The sequence below is a fragment of the Bathycoccus prasinos genome (genome assembly GCF_002220235.1).
Source record: "Bathycoccus prasinos genomic : Chromosome_7".
NCBI classification, from domain to species: domain Eukaryota; kingdom Viridiplantae; phylum Chlorophyta; class Mamiellophyceae; order Mamiellales; family Bathycoccaceae; genus Bathycoccus; species Bathycoccus prasinos.
In genome coordinates, this window is record NC_024002.1 from 362,836 (window position 1) to 379,104 (window position 16,269).

Consider the following 16,269-nt stretch of genomic DNA (forward strand, 5'->3'; position numbering starts at 1 on the left):
ATTTTTTTTGCTGTAATTTTACATAGATACACTCAATACACGATACAGAAAACGCATCAATCACGCCGCGCTACTACGACTTGGACGTTTTCTCCGTCGCAGATTCCTCCATGATTTTCTGTAAATACTTCCCGTGCTCTTCGATGGCCGTTTGTAACTTTCGCTGTTTCAAGAGTTGTTCGTGCAGTTGTTTTTGCATCTCGATTTGTCTGAGCAGCACGGCCGAGACGTCTTCGGGCAACTTCGCGCCGCCGCCAACGCCGCCTAAAGCTGATTTCATCATCATCGGCGCCTTCAACGGCGACGAGATGTGAGGAAGAGCCGCCGTGAAGACGTCCTCGTCGTCTGTGTCGTTGTTATTCTCAAAATTGTCGTCTCTGGGAACGTCGTTGGTAAGGATCAACTTTTTATTCACAGCCGCGAGCTTTGCCAATTCCGCGGAGGTATTTACATCCTCGTCCGGGAATCGCAAACCTTTATCCCTCTTTCTCTTTGCCGAAACAGCCATTCGCGCGGCTTTGATGTGTCTGCGTTTCTCTTCCTCATCCAGTGGCGGTACTCCTAACATGATGGTACCGTCGCTATTATCTCCTCCTGGCGTACTGTTTCTATTGCCGGTGTTGTTCTCGGTACCTTCAGGACTACTACTAGTATTTTTATTCGCGGTGGCGTTTGGAGGCGAAGTAGTCGCCCCGGGTCGTTGATTGTTCATAATCGAGGCGACTTTCGCTATGACCTTCTCCTCGTTGGCGATTATCGGAGGCAGCCCGACAAACGTGGACGTCAAAAAACTCCTCTCCCCGATGCTCAACGCCTTTGATCGCGCGTTGGACGTTGCTTTGCTCATTTGCTGCTCTTGTAATCTGTACTTTTGCAAGTGTGATTTCACGTGCTGAATAGTCACCCCTTGCACTCGCATCAGCTCGACGACGCCTTTCGGCGTGGCGATATCCAAACCGCCGAGCGTTTTCACCGATCTCAAAAACCGCGCGTGAAGCTCCGGCGTCCACCGCAATCGACACCGATCTGAATCCGCGTTGTTGTTGTTGTTGTTGTTATTATTATTGGTATTACTAGTGCTACTCTTCCCGTTGTTGTTGTTGTTATTATTATTCTCGCCGCTTTCGTCGTCGTCGTCTCCGGCGGCGTCGTCGTCTGAATCGTTTTCTTCTTACTCGTACTGCTCGCCGCGTTTTTCTTCTTCTTCTTCTCCGCCGAGGACGCCGTTGCCACATCTCTCCCTCTCTTCACGCCGGATTTCCCTCCTGTCGTTTTTATCGCCTCCGTCTTCCACGCCGCGCCTTTCCCCACCCCCCAAGCTTGATCCGCGTTTTGATTTTCGTTCTCCTCCTCGTCTTCGTCGTCTTCGACTCGCAAAAACCCATCCAACCAATCCAAATCCCCGGGCACATCGACGTCGAAATCGAACGTCGACATCCCGTTGTTGTTCGATTGGTTTTGGTTGTTCTTCTTCGCACCACTCCTCTCCTTGGCGTTCTCTCTCGATCCGATTTTGTTGTTATTATTGTTATTCGTATTCGAGGAAGGCCAGAGCGACGCGTTCATCGGCGTCGGTGGTTCTTCCTCCTCCTCTTCGTCTTCATGATGCAGGTTTCCCAGGGAAAACATTTTCTGTTTTCCTCGTACACGAGAGAAAGGAATATTCCGTCTTCCGTGTGGTGGGTAATTCCTCGCGGTAATGGCGGAGAGAAAGAGCAAAGGAGAGAAACTTCCGTCGGTAAAGAGTGTTCGCTCGCGCGCGCGCTCTCTCTCTCGTCTCTTTCTCTCTCTCTCTCTCTCTCTTTTCTCGCGTTGAAGCGCGCGTTTCTGAGCAGCAAAGTGGCGCTCTCTGAAAACCTCTCGCAGATCCATCAGAATTGCGGGAAAGAGGGAAACGAGACACGCCTCCTAGAGAGAGAAAGACGTCGAGAGAGAGAAAGGAGAGCCAAAAAAAGCAGAGCCAAAAAAAAAACAAGAGAGAGAGAGAGAGAGAAACAGAAGAGCAAAAACAAAGAGAGAGGAGAGCTTTTTTTTCTTTTTTCAGGTTCACTTCTCTCTCTCTCTCTTTGTGTGTTTTCTCTCTTCTCTTTGCCGCGCGCGTTGACTGGGGACCGCGCGCGCGAGAGGTGCCGTCCCCTCCACGCGCGCGCGTTGACTGGGGACCGCGCGCGCGAGAGGTGCTGAAAAGCGCGCGGATGCACCCATACACCTCATAAAACGTTCGCAGGAACTCGGAGCTGGAAAATACGCGCTTTTTACGTATTCTCTCTCTCCGTTTATTTTCTTCCTCGCAAAAAAAAAGAAAAACTAGGAAAATTGGGGGAAAAGAAAGAGAAAAAGAAAGAGAAAGAGAAAGAGAAAGAGAAAGAGGAAGAGAAACTTTTGTATCTGTATCTAAAAAACGCATTTTTTTTTCATTTCCTCTTCACTTTCTCGCGCGCGCATTTGCGCGCATTTGTGCGCGCATATAATATCACTTTTTTTTTGCGTGCGCGCGCGCACGCGCGCGAGAAAGTCACACGCATTGCTATCATCGATAGACCTCTATCGATGATAGGTCTACCGATGATAGTGGGTGGAAGGGTGGGAGCTCTTTTCTTCATCGTTTGCTTTCTTTTTTATTTATAGATACAAATCGAGCGTTTTTGTATCTCTCCTCCCGCTGGCAAAAGATGAATGAATGAAAAGAGCTGGGAAAGAACGGACAAAGGGGGTTCGAGTACGGAGAGTTTTGACTTGCGCGGGCGAGTTTCTCTCCTTTTTTGTGTTCTTTTCTTTGTCGTCGTGTTATTGCATATCTTCTCTCTTCTTCATCGAAGAAGAAGTCAACGACGACTTTACATGGAGGAAAGAGCATTTTTTGGGAAAGAATTCCAACCTTTCATTTTTTGAAACGGGATTTGAGTACCGTTGGGGGAGTTTGTATCGATTAAAATCGAGAGTTCTCTCCTTTTTTTTTGGATTGCAGAAACAACACAACGTCTCTCGAGCATCCATTTGCGATGCTCAGCCTATCATGACACTCGGCTCTCATGAGATCGATCGAAGAAACTTTGATAGGTGAAGTACGTTGATTTTTGATTGAAATATATCATTGAAAATACCATATGTTTAAGTCCATATGCGTATTTTAGTCGGCGGCACTACTAAAACCCGTTTCAAAGTCTCAGTCCTGCTGAGGCGAAGTCTTATGTTTCCATGAGACGGCGTGGTGGACCGTCGCGACTCCGTTCCGCGGGGCTCGAAACACGCTTTTTGAAACCAACATATCACCCGCCACATTCTGTGTGGCAGTTTTAGAAAGTTGTAATTCCTAGGTGCTCTTGTGTTTCTTTCGATTTTTTTTCTCTCGCGATGAGAGTCTTCTGCGGTCGTCAAACATTCAAACGCGCCATTCTTTTCGCACGACGACGCTTGTTTTTAGCACATCAAACACCTTTCTCTCTCTGAAAGTCTCTCTCTCGGTCTCTCTCGGTCTCTCTCGGTGTCGTCGCTCAGAAGAACACATTTGAGCGTTTGGGAGTTTTGAGAGACAGACAGAAGAGCGTGTGAACGCATTCCGAGAGCGAGCGCGAGAGACGACGATGTACATGATTTCCTCCTCGAAGAAACAACAACAACCTCCTCATCATCATCATCATCCAACGACGACGACAACAACACCAAACGCTTCAAAGAATTCGTACTTTCGATTCACGAAAACAGATCTCGAAACGACCGAGCGAGAGTTACTCCTGCAGTGCGAAGAGACGAAACGAGGGAACGAAATAAACGCGATACGAGCCGTCGTGGCTGGTGGCGAGAGAGAGGCGATTCGGTCCGCGTTGTCCCTCGTTGGTGGTTTTGGTGATGTCGTCGGGAGGACGACCGCCGCCGAAGGTCGAGCGCGTCGAGACGACGGAGACGATGACGATGGAAGAGGAGGAAAAGGAAACGAGGAGGACGACGAGGAGTCGATTTTAGCCAGGGAAGGTCGGATGGTTTTGAAGATGGCGAGGCAAAAAGAAAACATGGACCAGTTTACGTTTTCGAGGACGACGACGACGACGAGGAGAGAAGAAGAAGAAAACGAAGAAAACGAAATTGAAAAGAGAGAAGAGAGGACGGAGAAGTTGACGGAGATGAACACGGAGAGCGCGAAGAGGACGTTTGAACTCGAATCGAGAGGATGGGAGACGGAAGAGACGGTGGTCGCGGAGGAGGAGGAAGGCGAGGGCGACGGCGCGGGAAAAGCGCGAGAAGAGGAAGAGATGGAAGAGCGACGAACAGTGTTCGAGGAAAAAGAAGACGGAGGAGAAGAAGAAATAAGAGGCGCAGAAGACGAGGAAGAAGATAGGACGCAGAAGTACGGCGGGACGCCGACGCAAACGCAAACGAATAATAATGAGTACAACAATAACAGCGTCGGACAGTCGAGGAACGATTTGTTTCGAGCGAGCGGGATCGCCGGAGGCGAGACGGTTGATCCGCAAGGAACGCAACGCGTAGAGCCGAGTTTTGCGGAAGAGGAAGAGGAAGGTGGAGAAGAAAGAGCGACGGAACCGGTGCCCGTGACGACGATTGCGGCGACGCAGGACGATTTAGAAGAAGAAGAAGAAAAAGAAGAAGAAGTAGTAGTAGTAGTAGAAGAAAAAGAAGAAGAGGAGGAATCTGAGGATGACGAAGAGATAGAAATTGTAGGCACGCAAGTCATCGCGTCCGAGGACGAAGAAGAAAAAGAAGAAGAAAAAGACAAGGAAGAAGACACGCAGCAACGCGCACACGATGCGGCACATGACGTCATAGAAGATACCGCCGCGGAAGCCGCGCTAGATGTAGCATTAGAAGACGACGAAGAAGGTGCTGGTGCACCAATTCTGGCCACGCCGGCGGATGCGCCACCGGCGAAAAATAAACAACCGCCGCCGCTTCCGCCGAGACGTGGAAACGCAGGCTCCGTTATTCCCGCCACGGAACTTTCCGTGGGAACGCAGAACGTTTCCGCCACGGCTCCGTCCGGAAACGCGCACGTGGCGACGGTTAAAGTCGTCGCCTCAGCCGCTGAAAACGCGCTGAGGAAACAAATGGAAACGAGAAAGAAACAAGCGTTTGGGATTGAAAGCGTAGCGCCGCAGTCTTTAAATCCAAACTCCAGCGACGTGGAAATGCAAACAGAACGAAGTAAAGGAGATAGAAAAGAAGAACAAGAAGAAGGTGATGGTGACGATTATAAGAACGACGACGACGACGACGACAACGAACAAAAACATAACCAGTCGCCGGATCTCGCTGAATATTACTCGCAACGCGTCAACGAGACAGACCAAGAGGACGAAATCGAAGAGGACGACGACGACGAGGAGGAGGAGGACGAAATCGTGTATCGATCGCAACTGACGCAACAAGACGACGAAGGTGGTGTGCTGCATCGACCAAAGAACGTAAAGTTCTCCATGCCTGTCATACTCGGCGATGGTGAAATGTCTTCGTCCGAGGAGGAGGAAGAGGAAGAGGACGATGATGATTGCAGAAATGCGAGAGATGGGAAAGAGGACGAAGGAGAAGACTTTGACGATTTGGAGGACGACGACGATGAAGAATTTGGAGAGGAAGACAAGGAGGACGAAGAACCGCGCGGAAGAAAGAGGACGAGTGAGATTTCTTCACACGCTATGCGCGCGTCAAAGAGGAAAAGGAAACCGAAAAAGTTCTTTGACGACACGCAAAGACAAGAAGAAGACGTCGATATCGAGGAAGAAGAAGAAGAAGAAGAAGAAGCGCCTCAACCACCACCGTTTGTGCCGCGAGGTACAACTCAAATAAGAAGAAGCGCGAGAGCAGCAACGACGACGACGCAAAAGACATCGCCTCCAGCTTCTACTTCTCTCACCAAAAAGAAGAAAGCAGCGCCGCCGCCGCCGGCGAGCAAAACGCCGACGTCGACGGCGACGTTCTCGTCCGCGTCAAAAGGGCAAACGTGGTCGAACTACCTCTCTGGATGTCCGAAGTGCCGCTACAGTTCGTGCAACGCGTGTAGGCCAATGCACGTTCGAGCCATCGACGGAGACGAAAGCGCGCAACAACGCGTGATTAAATGGAACGAAAGACGCGAGGAAAAAGTAGCGAGCGCCTCGAGGTCGTTAGGTCAAAAAGCAAAGGCATCAAACGTCCGAATGCGACGAACTTCGTCCGTCCACGCCGCCGCGAGGACCATAAGTATGTCCTTGACGCCGATAAAACAAACATCTACCGCGACAAAATCGAGGAAATCAGCGACGGATAAACGACGGAAATCGACCCAAAGCGTACAACAAAGTCGGCGACGAAATTCCGTCGAAGACTCGGCGGAGAAGAGGAAATCAATCACCGGTGGTGGTGGTGGTGGAAAGACCACCGCTCTTTTTTCCGGATTATCCTTCATGATTACGAGCATGCCAAGCTCGCGCGTGATGAACGAAATGCGCGCTTCTATTACCGAAAATGGTGGCCGCTTATTCGATAGCATTCCGAAGTTCAGCTCGAGCAAACGCGTTCCGGCGCGCAAGCAAATTGTCGTCCTCCCGACGATGAACAACAACAGCGAAAAAAGGAAAGAAACCGCGAAGTGCTTATACGCGCGAGCAATTGGTGCGAGATTACGTTCGGTCCGATGGGTCCGCGAATCCTTGGAAAAGAACAGAATTATGGAAAACGACGGTCAAAACGCGACGCAACCGACAAAGTTGAACTTTCAAGGCACGTCGTTTCTTTTACTCGGGAACACGTTTTTCCAAGACGAGTTTTCAAACTTGATGCTCCACGCCGGCGCAAACACGGTGATGACGTGCGGGAAAATGACCAAGAAAGCGTTGAACCAAGCGTTAAAACGAGCGCAAGAGGAGCAAAACGAGATACACGCCGTCGTTATTCAATCGAGCGAAAAATTGAGTCGCGAAATTAAAAGCGCGCTGAGCGAATCTAGGAAAATAGTCGTCCGACACGATTGGTTGACTGAATCGTTACAGCGAGGCGAAATTCTGGAATTTCTGGAGTACGAGGTGCACTTATAACCTCTCTCGTCTCTCCTTCTCTCTCTCTTTCCTTTTCTACAATATATAGTACGTATTTATTCATATTTGTAACAACAACAACAACAACAACAAAAAGAACTATTGGTTATTCTCGATGTTCAAAGAAATGTCCAACGCGACCACTGAATGCGTCAACTGTCCGCTCGAAATAAACGTCACCCCGGTCGCGCCAATCCCACCTATTGTCTCTAAAGTTACATTCCCACTCGCCTCTGTTTCTACTCCAAACTTATTCAGCATCCCCGCCGCATCTCGCATATCCTCCATCGACATGTTATCCAACATCACTCTCTGCACGCGACTCGTGTCCGTCCCGGCGTCCTCCAACAAACCGCACACTTCCCTAACCTCCTCCATCGTCCTCGTCTCCAACTCAATCATCACACCTTCGTACTTCTCTCCACCTTCAATCAAAAACGTCGTGCTCGACGCCAACGCGTTCTTAATCCCTCTCGCCGCCGCCACGTGATTATCTTTAATCATGACCATATCGAACAATCCCATCCGATGGTTCTCGCCGCCGCCAATCAACACCGCCCACTTATCGATCACCCGCAGTCCCGGCACCGTTTTCCTCGTCTCTAATATCCTCGCCGGTTTCGCCGCTTCGCTCATCTTTTTCGTCAGCGTCGCGATCCCGCTCATGCGTTGCATAAAATTCAACACCACGCGTTCCGCGCGTAAAATCCCTCTCGCCGACCCTCTGAGGTAACAGAAAATCTCCCCTCTCTCGATTTCCTCGCCGTCTCGTTTTTGCCAGAACGCCTCGATGTCCTCGTCCACAATGGATAAAATCTCGTTCGCTAAGTGTTCCCCGGCTAAAACGCCGTCCGCTTTCGCCAGTAACGTCGCCGTCGCGCGTAAATCTTCCGGGATGGTCGATAACGACGAGACGTCGCCGACGTTTGCGACGTCTTCCTCCAACGCGATGCGGACGACGTTTTGGACGGTTTGCGTCGGATGGTAAGGGAGAGCGACGGTCGGTGGCGTCGACGCGAGGAGCGCGAGGCATTTTTCGTACGCCAGGTGTTCACCCGCCGCCGCTGCCGCTGCCCTCGTCGTCGTCGTCGTCGTCGTCATCGCGCTCGAACGACGGGGAAAATTGGTGATGGTTTTGCGCGGAGAACGAGCGGCGGAAGGCGCAGTCGCAGTCGCCGAAGCGGCACCGCAGGCGGTGGAAGAGGTCAAGTGGTAACCTCTCGTCGTCGTCGTCCCCGCGAAGCACGCGGAGGACATTTAGTATTATATATATATATTCGCGCGCGCGCGTGAAACAGAGGCTTGAAGTGTGGTGTTACAGATACTTTCGTCCTATTAGTGTTATATGTGTACGTTGTATTTATACATCTGTCTCTCTCTCTCTTGCGCATTGAACGCTCGCAAAATCGCACGATTTAACAGCTGAACAGATCCTCGCATGCCTCTCCGTCGTCCAACCACGTTTGCACGGCGTCGTAGATTTTTGATTCGTACTCCGCGGCGGCGGCTTCGCACTTTTGTTCTTTATCGGAAAAACGGTCCTCGGCGGCTCGGCACGCGGCGACGAAATCTCGCCTCGCGGCGGCGGCAAAATCCGGGTCGTTCATCGCAACCGCGAGCTTAGAGGCTCCGTATTCGCAAAACACGCAGAGCGAGGTTGGAGGAGACGCGGAGGAGGAAGCAGAAGAAGGATGAAACCAAGAAGACGCGAAGAATCTGCGGCCAGAGGCAAACGCCGCCTCTCGCGCGCGCCGAACCGTCCTTCTCAAAGCATCGAAAACGGTAGCATCATCATCCGCGCACAGGTTCAACTTCTCGCACACGAACTCGTCCGTCTCTTCTTCGTGCGTCTTCACGTACTCGATCGCTCTCTTCGCGTACGTTTTCCCGAGCGCTTCGCACTCGGCGATTTTTTTATCATCCTCCTCCCCTTCATCGTCAGGGAAAACCCGTTGGCACATCTCGTCCACGACTTTATAGAGTCTCGCTCGGAACTCTTTCGAGCGGACTTTCTCGGTCGCGTTGTGCAAGAAGGATAAGCACTCCTCGCATTTGTTCTCGTTCTTCTCGTGAGTATTCTCCTCCTCAAAGGTGGTATCCTCTTCTTCGAGAGTAAAAGTAGGAGGCACCGTCTTCCCCAAAATGCTTTCGCCAACTGTTTTCCTTTCGTCCTCCTCTTTCCTCCCGCGCTCAAAGTTTTTGCTCCCGATTTTGCCATCGAAATCTAAAACAGGAGCATTTCGACCTTCAAAATCTGCCGCCGTTGCCATCGAAATTCCCACCGAAGTAAACGCGAGAGCGAGGATGCGCAACACGGAGGAGAGGCTGAGGAAAAGGAGGGAAAAACGAGCCATTTTTGTGCGTAAAAGCAGATTTTGCGTAAAAAAGAATGAAGCAAAAAAGAAGGAAAAAATAAAAAAGGAGGGGAAGAGTGTGTGATGATGCTGTGACGACGACGACGAGAAACGACCGCACGCGTGCGCTTGTTCTCGTTCACACATATACACACGTAACGCGTGAAGTATGCGTCATCGCGTTTTATGTTTTGTTACGCGCGCGCCGAGGATGATGAACGCGCACAAAAAGCGTATTTGCATTCAGACATGCGAGAGAGAGAGAGAGAAAAAAAGACGTTTTTTCTTTGTGTCAGTCGATGCTTCAAAAAAAAAGAATGTCGAACGACAAAAGCAACGGCAGCGCGACGAGCAGCAGCAGCGAGGACTCTCTGGCCAAAGAGATGACCGAATCGCTCCTGGAGAGGAAGAAAGAAGGAAAAGAAGAAGAAGAAGAAGAGAGCGAGAAAAAGAAAAAGGAGGAGGAAGCGCGGACGACGGTGCAGACGACGACGGGGAAAATTGAAACGAGCAACATTCCGTTCGGCGCGAGACGGTTGGTGAAGCGACGAAAAGTGGTGAACGATGGAGCGGGAACTTTTGTGCGCGGAGACGGGGATGCGGCGAAGAACAACGAGAAAACGAACTCCGCGGAGGAGTGCGAACACCCGGCGTTTATGTTTGGGATTTGCGTGCACTGCGGGCAAAGAGCGACGACGGTAAAAAATGATGGAGGAGGAGGAGGAGGAGACGAAGAAAAAAAAGAGGAGCGCGGCGGCGCGAACGCGGAAACAGCCGTGCGATACTTACACGAAGGGTTAACCGTTTCCGATAAGCTCTTGAGGGAGGCGAAGAACGAGGAGAGAATGGCGACGTTGAATCAAGGGAAGCTTTTCTTGGTGTTGGATTTGGACCACACGTTGTTGAACTCCTGTCGGTTCGACGAGTTGAACGACGAAGAGAGAGAGTCGTTGGATAGGAAAGTGGAGAAGAGGGAGGAGGAGGACGAGTTGAGGAGTAAGTTGCTCGGGTTAGTTGGTGGTGGAGATGCGGGTGGAGGAAGGCGGCCTCGGTTTCCGGATTTGTATTGTTTGAGTCACTTTTCGACGTATACGAAGCTTCGACCGTACGTGTTTGAATTTTTGGAACAAGCGTCGAAGATATGCAGGATGCACGTGTACACGATGGGGGATAAGAATTACGCGCACGAGATGGCGTCGTTGATTGATCCGGAAGGGAAATATTTCCACGGAAGGATTATAGGTAATAGCGATTCTACGTGTTCAAAGACGAAGGATTTAGATATAGTTTTAGGCGGGGACGATTGTACGATGATCGTGGACGATACGAGCCGGGTGTGGCCGAGACACGCGAGGAATCTCATACGCGTGGATAGATACCACTTCTTTCGGAAATCGGCTACGAGTTTTAGGGAAATGGAGAAGTCGAGCGTCATGGAGAGAGGTTTGGACGAAGGCGAGGCGGAGGAGGAAGGCGCGCCGGCGAAACACAGAGAAGTTTTGAAAGACGTCTTGGCGGTGTTGACGGTTGCGCATAGAATGATGGCGTTTAGCGATGGTAGTGGTCATCGAGAAAAGAAAGATCATAAAGACGTGCGACAAGTATTTGAACGTAACGGCATGGCGAGTGAAGGCGAAAATGGTGGTAATGTTGAGAGTGTTGATCCAGCGTCCTCTTCACTCCTTCTGAAAGGGTGCGTCATTTTACCGAGCGGCATTACGCCGTCGAACGACGAAAGACCAGATCGACACCCGCTTTTACTCGTAGCCGTAGGACTAGGAGCGACCATTGCGACGGCGATGAACGACAACGTCACGCACGTTCTAGCGAGAGCGGATAATACGGAGAAAGTAAAATGGGGAAGAAAACGAGGGTTGTTCATCGTCAACGGAAACTGGTTGAGGGAGTGCGCGATGCAAAACGCGAAACTCGACGAGCATAATTTTGCGACGCTATAGAAAAATTTTTCATTTCATTCAATGATTTTCAACGCATAAAACGCTAGTTAACTGTCGCGTTCGACCATTTACCGGTATCACTACCACCACCTTTATATTGCGAGTTCAAATATCGATTCTTCCAACATTCGCACTTCTCGTGAGCGAACCGACAACCTCTCCTACACAACGGTCCCGGTCTCGCCAACTTGTGCGGCTTGAAAGGCGGCTTCTGACAATACTCCTTCTCGCCTTTCGAAAGTTTCCTGCACACGTCGTTGCGATTGTTCAGAATGCGTTCGTGTATGACGTCTTTCCACATCCACAGCACTTCCGTGTACGCGGGTTGTTCGTTTCGTACCATCGCGTTATGGTTGATCGCGCCGAGTAAAAGCTCCGCAAACTGTCTAAAAATCGTCGTCGTGAGTTTATTCGGACGATAGACGATAAAACCGACGTTTCTTTCCTCGAACGTTTTGTTCACTCTTCTGAATTTAGCCTCTCGATACGTGATCGATGTTTCGTAAAATTCGCGCAAATCATAACCGAGATGATTGCCTCCTTGGTTACGAGCCGGGTCGACGATGTGCATGAAATCGTATCCATTCTTCGGCACCGGCTCTGCGCTACTCTCCTTTCTCCTTTGCCTTTTAATGATATTACTATTGCTATCGCTATCGCTACTACCACTACCACTATTACTATTGCTATTACTACTTTTTACCTTCCCAGTCTCGACTTCTAGATCCGATGGAAACCTTCCTTCTAATTCTTCGAACATCTCCCCAACGTAATCGCCGCACGAGCAAGTATCGCCGTCGGCGAAAATCGTTCTCGCGTACGGCGCTCCCGCTAAAGAAACAATCTTCTTCAAGAAAAATATCAGCGGTAAATTCGTATTCGTCGCTTTTTCACCGCTCGACTTTCGTTTAGCCACGCTCTTCTCGACTTGCTTCACCGACTTCTCGTCCACCAACACGTCTGCCAACCCTTCGTAAAACACAACCTCGTCGAACGGATTCCCGAGCATGTATTTCTTTCTGGAATTGATCGGCGAAATCCATCCCCCACCGTCCGTCACGCCGACGGTATCCCAGCCTTCCTTCTCCACTTTTTCTCTCGTCTCCACCAACTTGCTCATCCAACTCTCGTACAAACTGCGATCGGTATACAAACAAAATCGAACTCGTTTACTCAACTTAGATTTCGAGTGCGCTTTCAATCGACTGGCGACCATCGCCGCTCGATCGATAAACCGAGTATTCCCAGTTGCCATGTACACCACGCCCAAAGAATCCGCACCACCTACGGCGTGCACTCTCTTCCACTCCTCCGCGTCACCTTTAAACGTCTCGATTTCCTTCTCAATTCCATCGAACATCTTCAACGCGTCCGTATCCTCTCTCCGCGTGTATATCTTCGGTCGCCGCCATCCGTTCTCTTCCACGAGCGTTTTCCTAATTTCCGCGGTGATATCCCGTATTCTCGTTTCCATGTTCTCCGGGAACCACGGCATCTCATCCGTTCCTGTCGACGATTTCGTCCTCGCGGCTTCTTCTTCCTCCTCCTCCTCCTCTTCGTCCTCCTCTTCTTCTTCTTCTTCTTCTTTTCGTTGCAAACTCTTCTCGCCGTCGCCGTCCCGGAGAGCAAACGTCGTCGTCGAAGAAAAAGAAGACGACGACGACGGCGACATCAGCGGCAAACTCGAGCGCTGTTTCGTCGTCCACGCGAGGCGCGAGAGCGCGAACAAAAGCGCGACGAACGCAACGACGAGACCAAGATTTCGCCGTTTCATTCCGCCTTCGTACACGCCCTTTACGAGCACCTTTTAGACGCGTCCTTTGAAGGCGACGACGCGATGATATCAACCGTATGTGCGCGACGAAAAGTAAACTCTAACAATGAGCGCTTCGCCCGTCCGTCGTCGCTTTATTACACGCGCACATTCTATCGCTCGCGCGTGCGAAAATCTTCACTCAAAATGGAGGAAGCGGAAGCTTTCCCCGAGGAGGAAACAAAGACGACGGACGCTCCCTCGTCGACACGGAGGAATGCATCAACGACGCATCGGGCGACGAAGAGAAGACACCTCGCGTTCGCGTTCCTCTTCGGCGTCGTGTTCGCCTCGTGTTTCCGACGGTGGTGGTGGTATCATCACCCCGCGTCGCGATCCTCGCCCTTCTTTTTTCCCTCGTCGTCGTCTGCGCACTCAAAAGCGCGCGACGGTCTGCGCGTGAAAAGTCGTCGGAAGAAACCGCCAGGAAGAGTGGACGAGGAGGACGATTTCGATCGCGTTGAAAAACGAGACGACGAAAGCGGCGAGAAAGAAGAGGAAAAGAAGACGCTTCTTCGTGACGACGACAAGTTTGCCTGCGGCGCGTGGTCGCCGTCTGAATCGTTTTCGTCGGTCTCGAAGGACGTGGACTCGCTCGAGACGCACGAGTTGCTCGAATTATCTCTGCGCAGCGCGAGAGCGGCGGCGTATTTATTCGCGAAGGCGAGTTGGCCGGCGGCGATGCGATTGAAAAGAGCGACGTTTGATCGAGGGAAACGGGTAGGGTTGTGGATGGCGAGGTTTGTTATGCATTCGTCGTCGCGGCGGGGGAAGTATTACGAGGATGAAGACGCCGCCGAAGCGGGAGGCGACGGGGCGGCGCGGGCCTCCTACGCGCGGCGAGGGAGTTTCGTTTCCTTAGCGCGAAAAGGCATCGCGTGTGTTCCATTGTTTTCGTTTGTGCGCAACGGCGCGCTGGTCGCGCGGAAGGTTTTGGTGAGACGGTTTGGGGCGAAGTGGATGATGGTTCGCGCGGCGGTGGAACGGAAACGTTTTGTAATCGAGGAACGCGCGTGGAAGAGTTGGAGGAAAGCGGAGAGAGCGGCAAGGAGGAAAGTGTGGGAACCGTTGGCGAGGTGGACGAGAAGGATGCGACGGTTGAAGGTGTTCTGGACCCAAGCGGTTCCTAGAGCTATCGCGGAGTCGGGAGGGAAATTTCGGAAGAGGACGGTGAGGTTTCTTGGTTTTTTGGGGAAGGTGGTGCCGCACGCGATTTTCTTTTATTGCGCCAAGGTGGTCGTAACACGAGCGGTGCCAACCGTGTTGAGGGTTTCAGTGTTGAGGACGAGGTATTGTTTCGCGAGCGTTGGGTTTTTATATCCAATTTTTATGACGTTGACGGCGTTAGAAGGTGATAGATTGGAGGAGGCAGAGAACGACGAATACGACGCCGGTGACGGAGAAAACGCAGATGCGAAAGCGAAGAAGGAGCAGGAGGAGGAGATTGAGAAATGGGCCAGATATTGGGTTGCGATTGGCCCTTTAGCGCTTTTAGCGGACGTGCCTTTTCTATCCACCAGCGTTAGTTTGTTTTGGCCGTCTTGGCTGGAGATGTGCTGCGTCTTTGTTCTTTGGCTAGAGATGCCGCTCATGAATGGGGCGTATTTCACCGTAGATACGGTGTTTGCGCCGATGTATAAAAGGTTTGCGTCGGCGCGACGACGAAGGAGGAGGGAGAAGAAAAGGAGAGGGGAGATGAACATGAAGAGTAGCGGTAGCGCTTCGAGTCTTTCGATGATGATGGCTTCGGCGCTGCGTTCGGACGTAGACGAAGAAACGGACGCTGACTATGCGGAAGAGGATGGCGTATTCTACGAAGACGACGACGATAGATCTGAAGATAGCATCGATCATGAAAGTCGCGATGATGATGATGACGATGATGATGATGATAATGATAAACAGGCGCGTAATAAAAGTATCAAGTACAAGAAGAAGAAGAAGAAGAAGAAAAGAATCGAGGAAGACGCGGAGGATATGCTGAATTCCTCGTCTTCAGAGTCTGCGGCGTCGGAATCTTCTTTGAGGCTTTTCTCATCAAGAAAGAAAAGACGAGGCGACAAATACGATGAAGACTACACCGGTGAGCTTCGTCGTCGACGTCGTCATCGCCTCAGTCAAGGTGAATTACCACCGCTACCACCTACTAGAGTGGAAAGGAAACAAAGACGAGCGAGGAGGAAGCTCACGACGAAAAATCGCGGCGGCGGTTTAGTCGGCTACAGAAACGCGTTGACGAGGAAACTCAGAGATGCGTCGAAAAGAGTCATCATCGTGTGGTTGCGCGCGTGCGTTTCTATCATAGGCATGTTTAGTCCGCGGCTGGGTGAAATTTCGCGCGTCGCGTTGGAGAACACAACCGGCGCTCTTTTGGTGTGTTCGCTCTTTTTCCTCGTTCCGGGGATGTTTTGTAGGTACGGATGCGCCATCGCCGGCGTCTTTGTTCCTTGCTTGAAATCCTTGGAAACGATCACGTCTTCATCTTCAAACTCGTCCACGAAAGCAGCAATCAACACATCTTTGGTGAACGGGAAGATGCAAAACACGTTCTTCTTAATAACAAACGAGCGCGCGCCAAACACTGGAGATGGAGAAGGAAACAAAGAGGAGGAAAGAACGAGAACGAGAATAACGACATCGCGAACGGAAAAACTCCGCGCGCAACTTCAATATTGGGTCGCCTGGTCGCTCCTCTGGTCGCTCGCACGCGAAATCGGATGGTTCCCTCTCGCGCGCCACTTAGAACTCGCCGGAATATACTGGCTCCAAGTCTTTGGCGGCGCCGACGTCGTGAGCAAGAAAGTGACGCACGTCAAAGACTCCATAGTCTCGGAGCACCGAAACTATTTCCACGAACATTTACGCGACGAAGAAGACGAAGATTTAGATAAGATAATAGAAATAGAAGAGATAGAAATAGACAAAGAAGAAGAAAAAGGAGGAGGAGGAGGAGATGATGATGATGATGATGATGATGATGATAAAACTCTGGAGGAAAAAACGACGAGCGCGGCGGCGGCGATCGTTTCGACGACGACTCCAGAGTTTACTCCTACATAAGGGATCGGAGAGCAACAGAAAGAGATTTTGCATAGGAAAACTTTTTAAAAAAAAAT

At 50.9% G+C, this 16,269-nt stretch overlaps 7 protein-coding genes across 7 annotated transcripts; 3 read left to right on the plus strand and 4 right to left on the minus strand.

Moving 5' to 3' along the window:
- Nucleotides 1–73: 73 nt before the first annotated feature.
- On the minus strand, nucleotides 74–1,872 carry Bathy07g01790 (predicted protein; the record flags this gene model as incomplete). The annotated part of the gene is made up of 2 exons (XM_007511981.1): nucleotides 74–1,137; nucleotides 1,182–1,872. 2 exons carry the CDS (start codon nucleotides 1,870–1,872, stop codon nucleotides 74–76), a joined length of 1,755 nt encoding a protein of 584 aa, XP_007512043.1.
- A 1,712-nt stretch (nucleotides 1,873–3,584) lies between these two features.
- On the plus strand, nucleotides 3,585–7,028 carry Bathy07g01800 (unnamed protein product; the record flags this gene model as incomplete). Its single annotated transcript, XM_007511795.1, has 1 exon — nucleotides 3,585–7,028. One exon carries the CDS (start codon nucleotides 3,585–3,587, stop codon nucleotides 7,026–7,028), a length of 3,444 nt encoding a protein of 1,147 aa, XP_007511857.1.
- Nucleotides 7,029–7,127: 99 nt separating this feature from the next.
- QPRT (putative quinolinate phosphoribosyltransferase) lies at nucleotides 7,128–8,129 on the minus strand (the record flags this gene model as incomplete). Its single annotated transcript, XM_007512129.1, has 1 exon — nucleotides 7,128–8,129. One exon carries the CDS (start codon nucleotides 8,127–8,129, stop codon nucleotides 7,128–7,130), a length of 1,002 nt encoding a protein of 333 aa, XP_007512191.1.
- A 314-nt stretch (nucleotides 8,130–8,443) lies between these two features.
- Bathy07g01820 (unknown protein) lies at nucleotides 8,444–9,382 on the minus strand (the record flags this gene model as incomplete). Its single annotated transcript, XM_007512094.1, has 1 exon — nucleotides 8,444–9,382. The coding sequence occupies one exon, from the start codon at nucleotides 9,380–9,382 to the stop codon at nucleotides 8,444–8,446; it is 939 nt and encodes a 312-aa protein (XP_007512156.1).
- Nucleotides 9,383–9,699: 317 nt separating this feature from the next.
- Nucleotides 9,700–11,340, plus strand: Bathy07g01830 (predicted protein; the record flags this gene model as incomplete). Its single annotated transcript, XM_007512242.1, has 1 exon — nucleotides 9,700–11,340. The coding sequence occupies one exon, from the start codon at nucleotides 9,700–9,702 to the stop codon at nucleotides 11,338–11,340; it is 1,641 nt and encodes a 546-aa protein (XP_007512304.1).
- An 80-nt stretch (nucleotides 11,341–11,420) lies between these two features.
- Nucleotides 11,421–13,012, minus strand: Bathy07g01840 (unknown protein; the record flags this gene model as incomplete). Its single annotated transcript, XM_007512127.1, has 2 exons — nucleotides 11,421–11,430; nucleotides 11,475–13,012. 2 exons carry the CDS (start codon nucleotides 13,010–13,012, stop codon nucleotides 11,421–11,423), a joined length of 1,548 nt encoding a protein of 515 aa, XP_007512189.1.
- Nucleotides 13,013–13,300: 288 nt separating this feature from the next.
- Bathy07g01850 (predicted protein) lies at nucleotides 13,301–16,213 on the plus strand (the record flags this gene model as incomplete). The annotated part of the gene is made up of 1 exon (XM_007511789.1): nucleotides 13,301–16,213. The coding sequence occupies one exon, from the start codon at nucleotides 13,301–13,303 to the stop codon at nucleotides 16,211–16,213; it is 2,913 nt and encodes a 970-aa protein (XP_007511851.1).
- Between the last annotated feature and the right edge of the window lie 56 nt (nucleotides 16,214–16,269).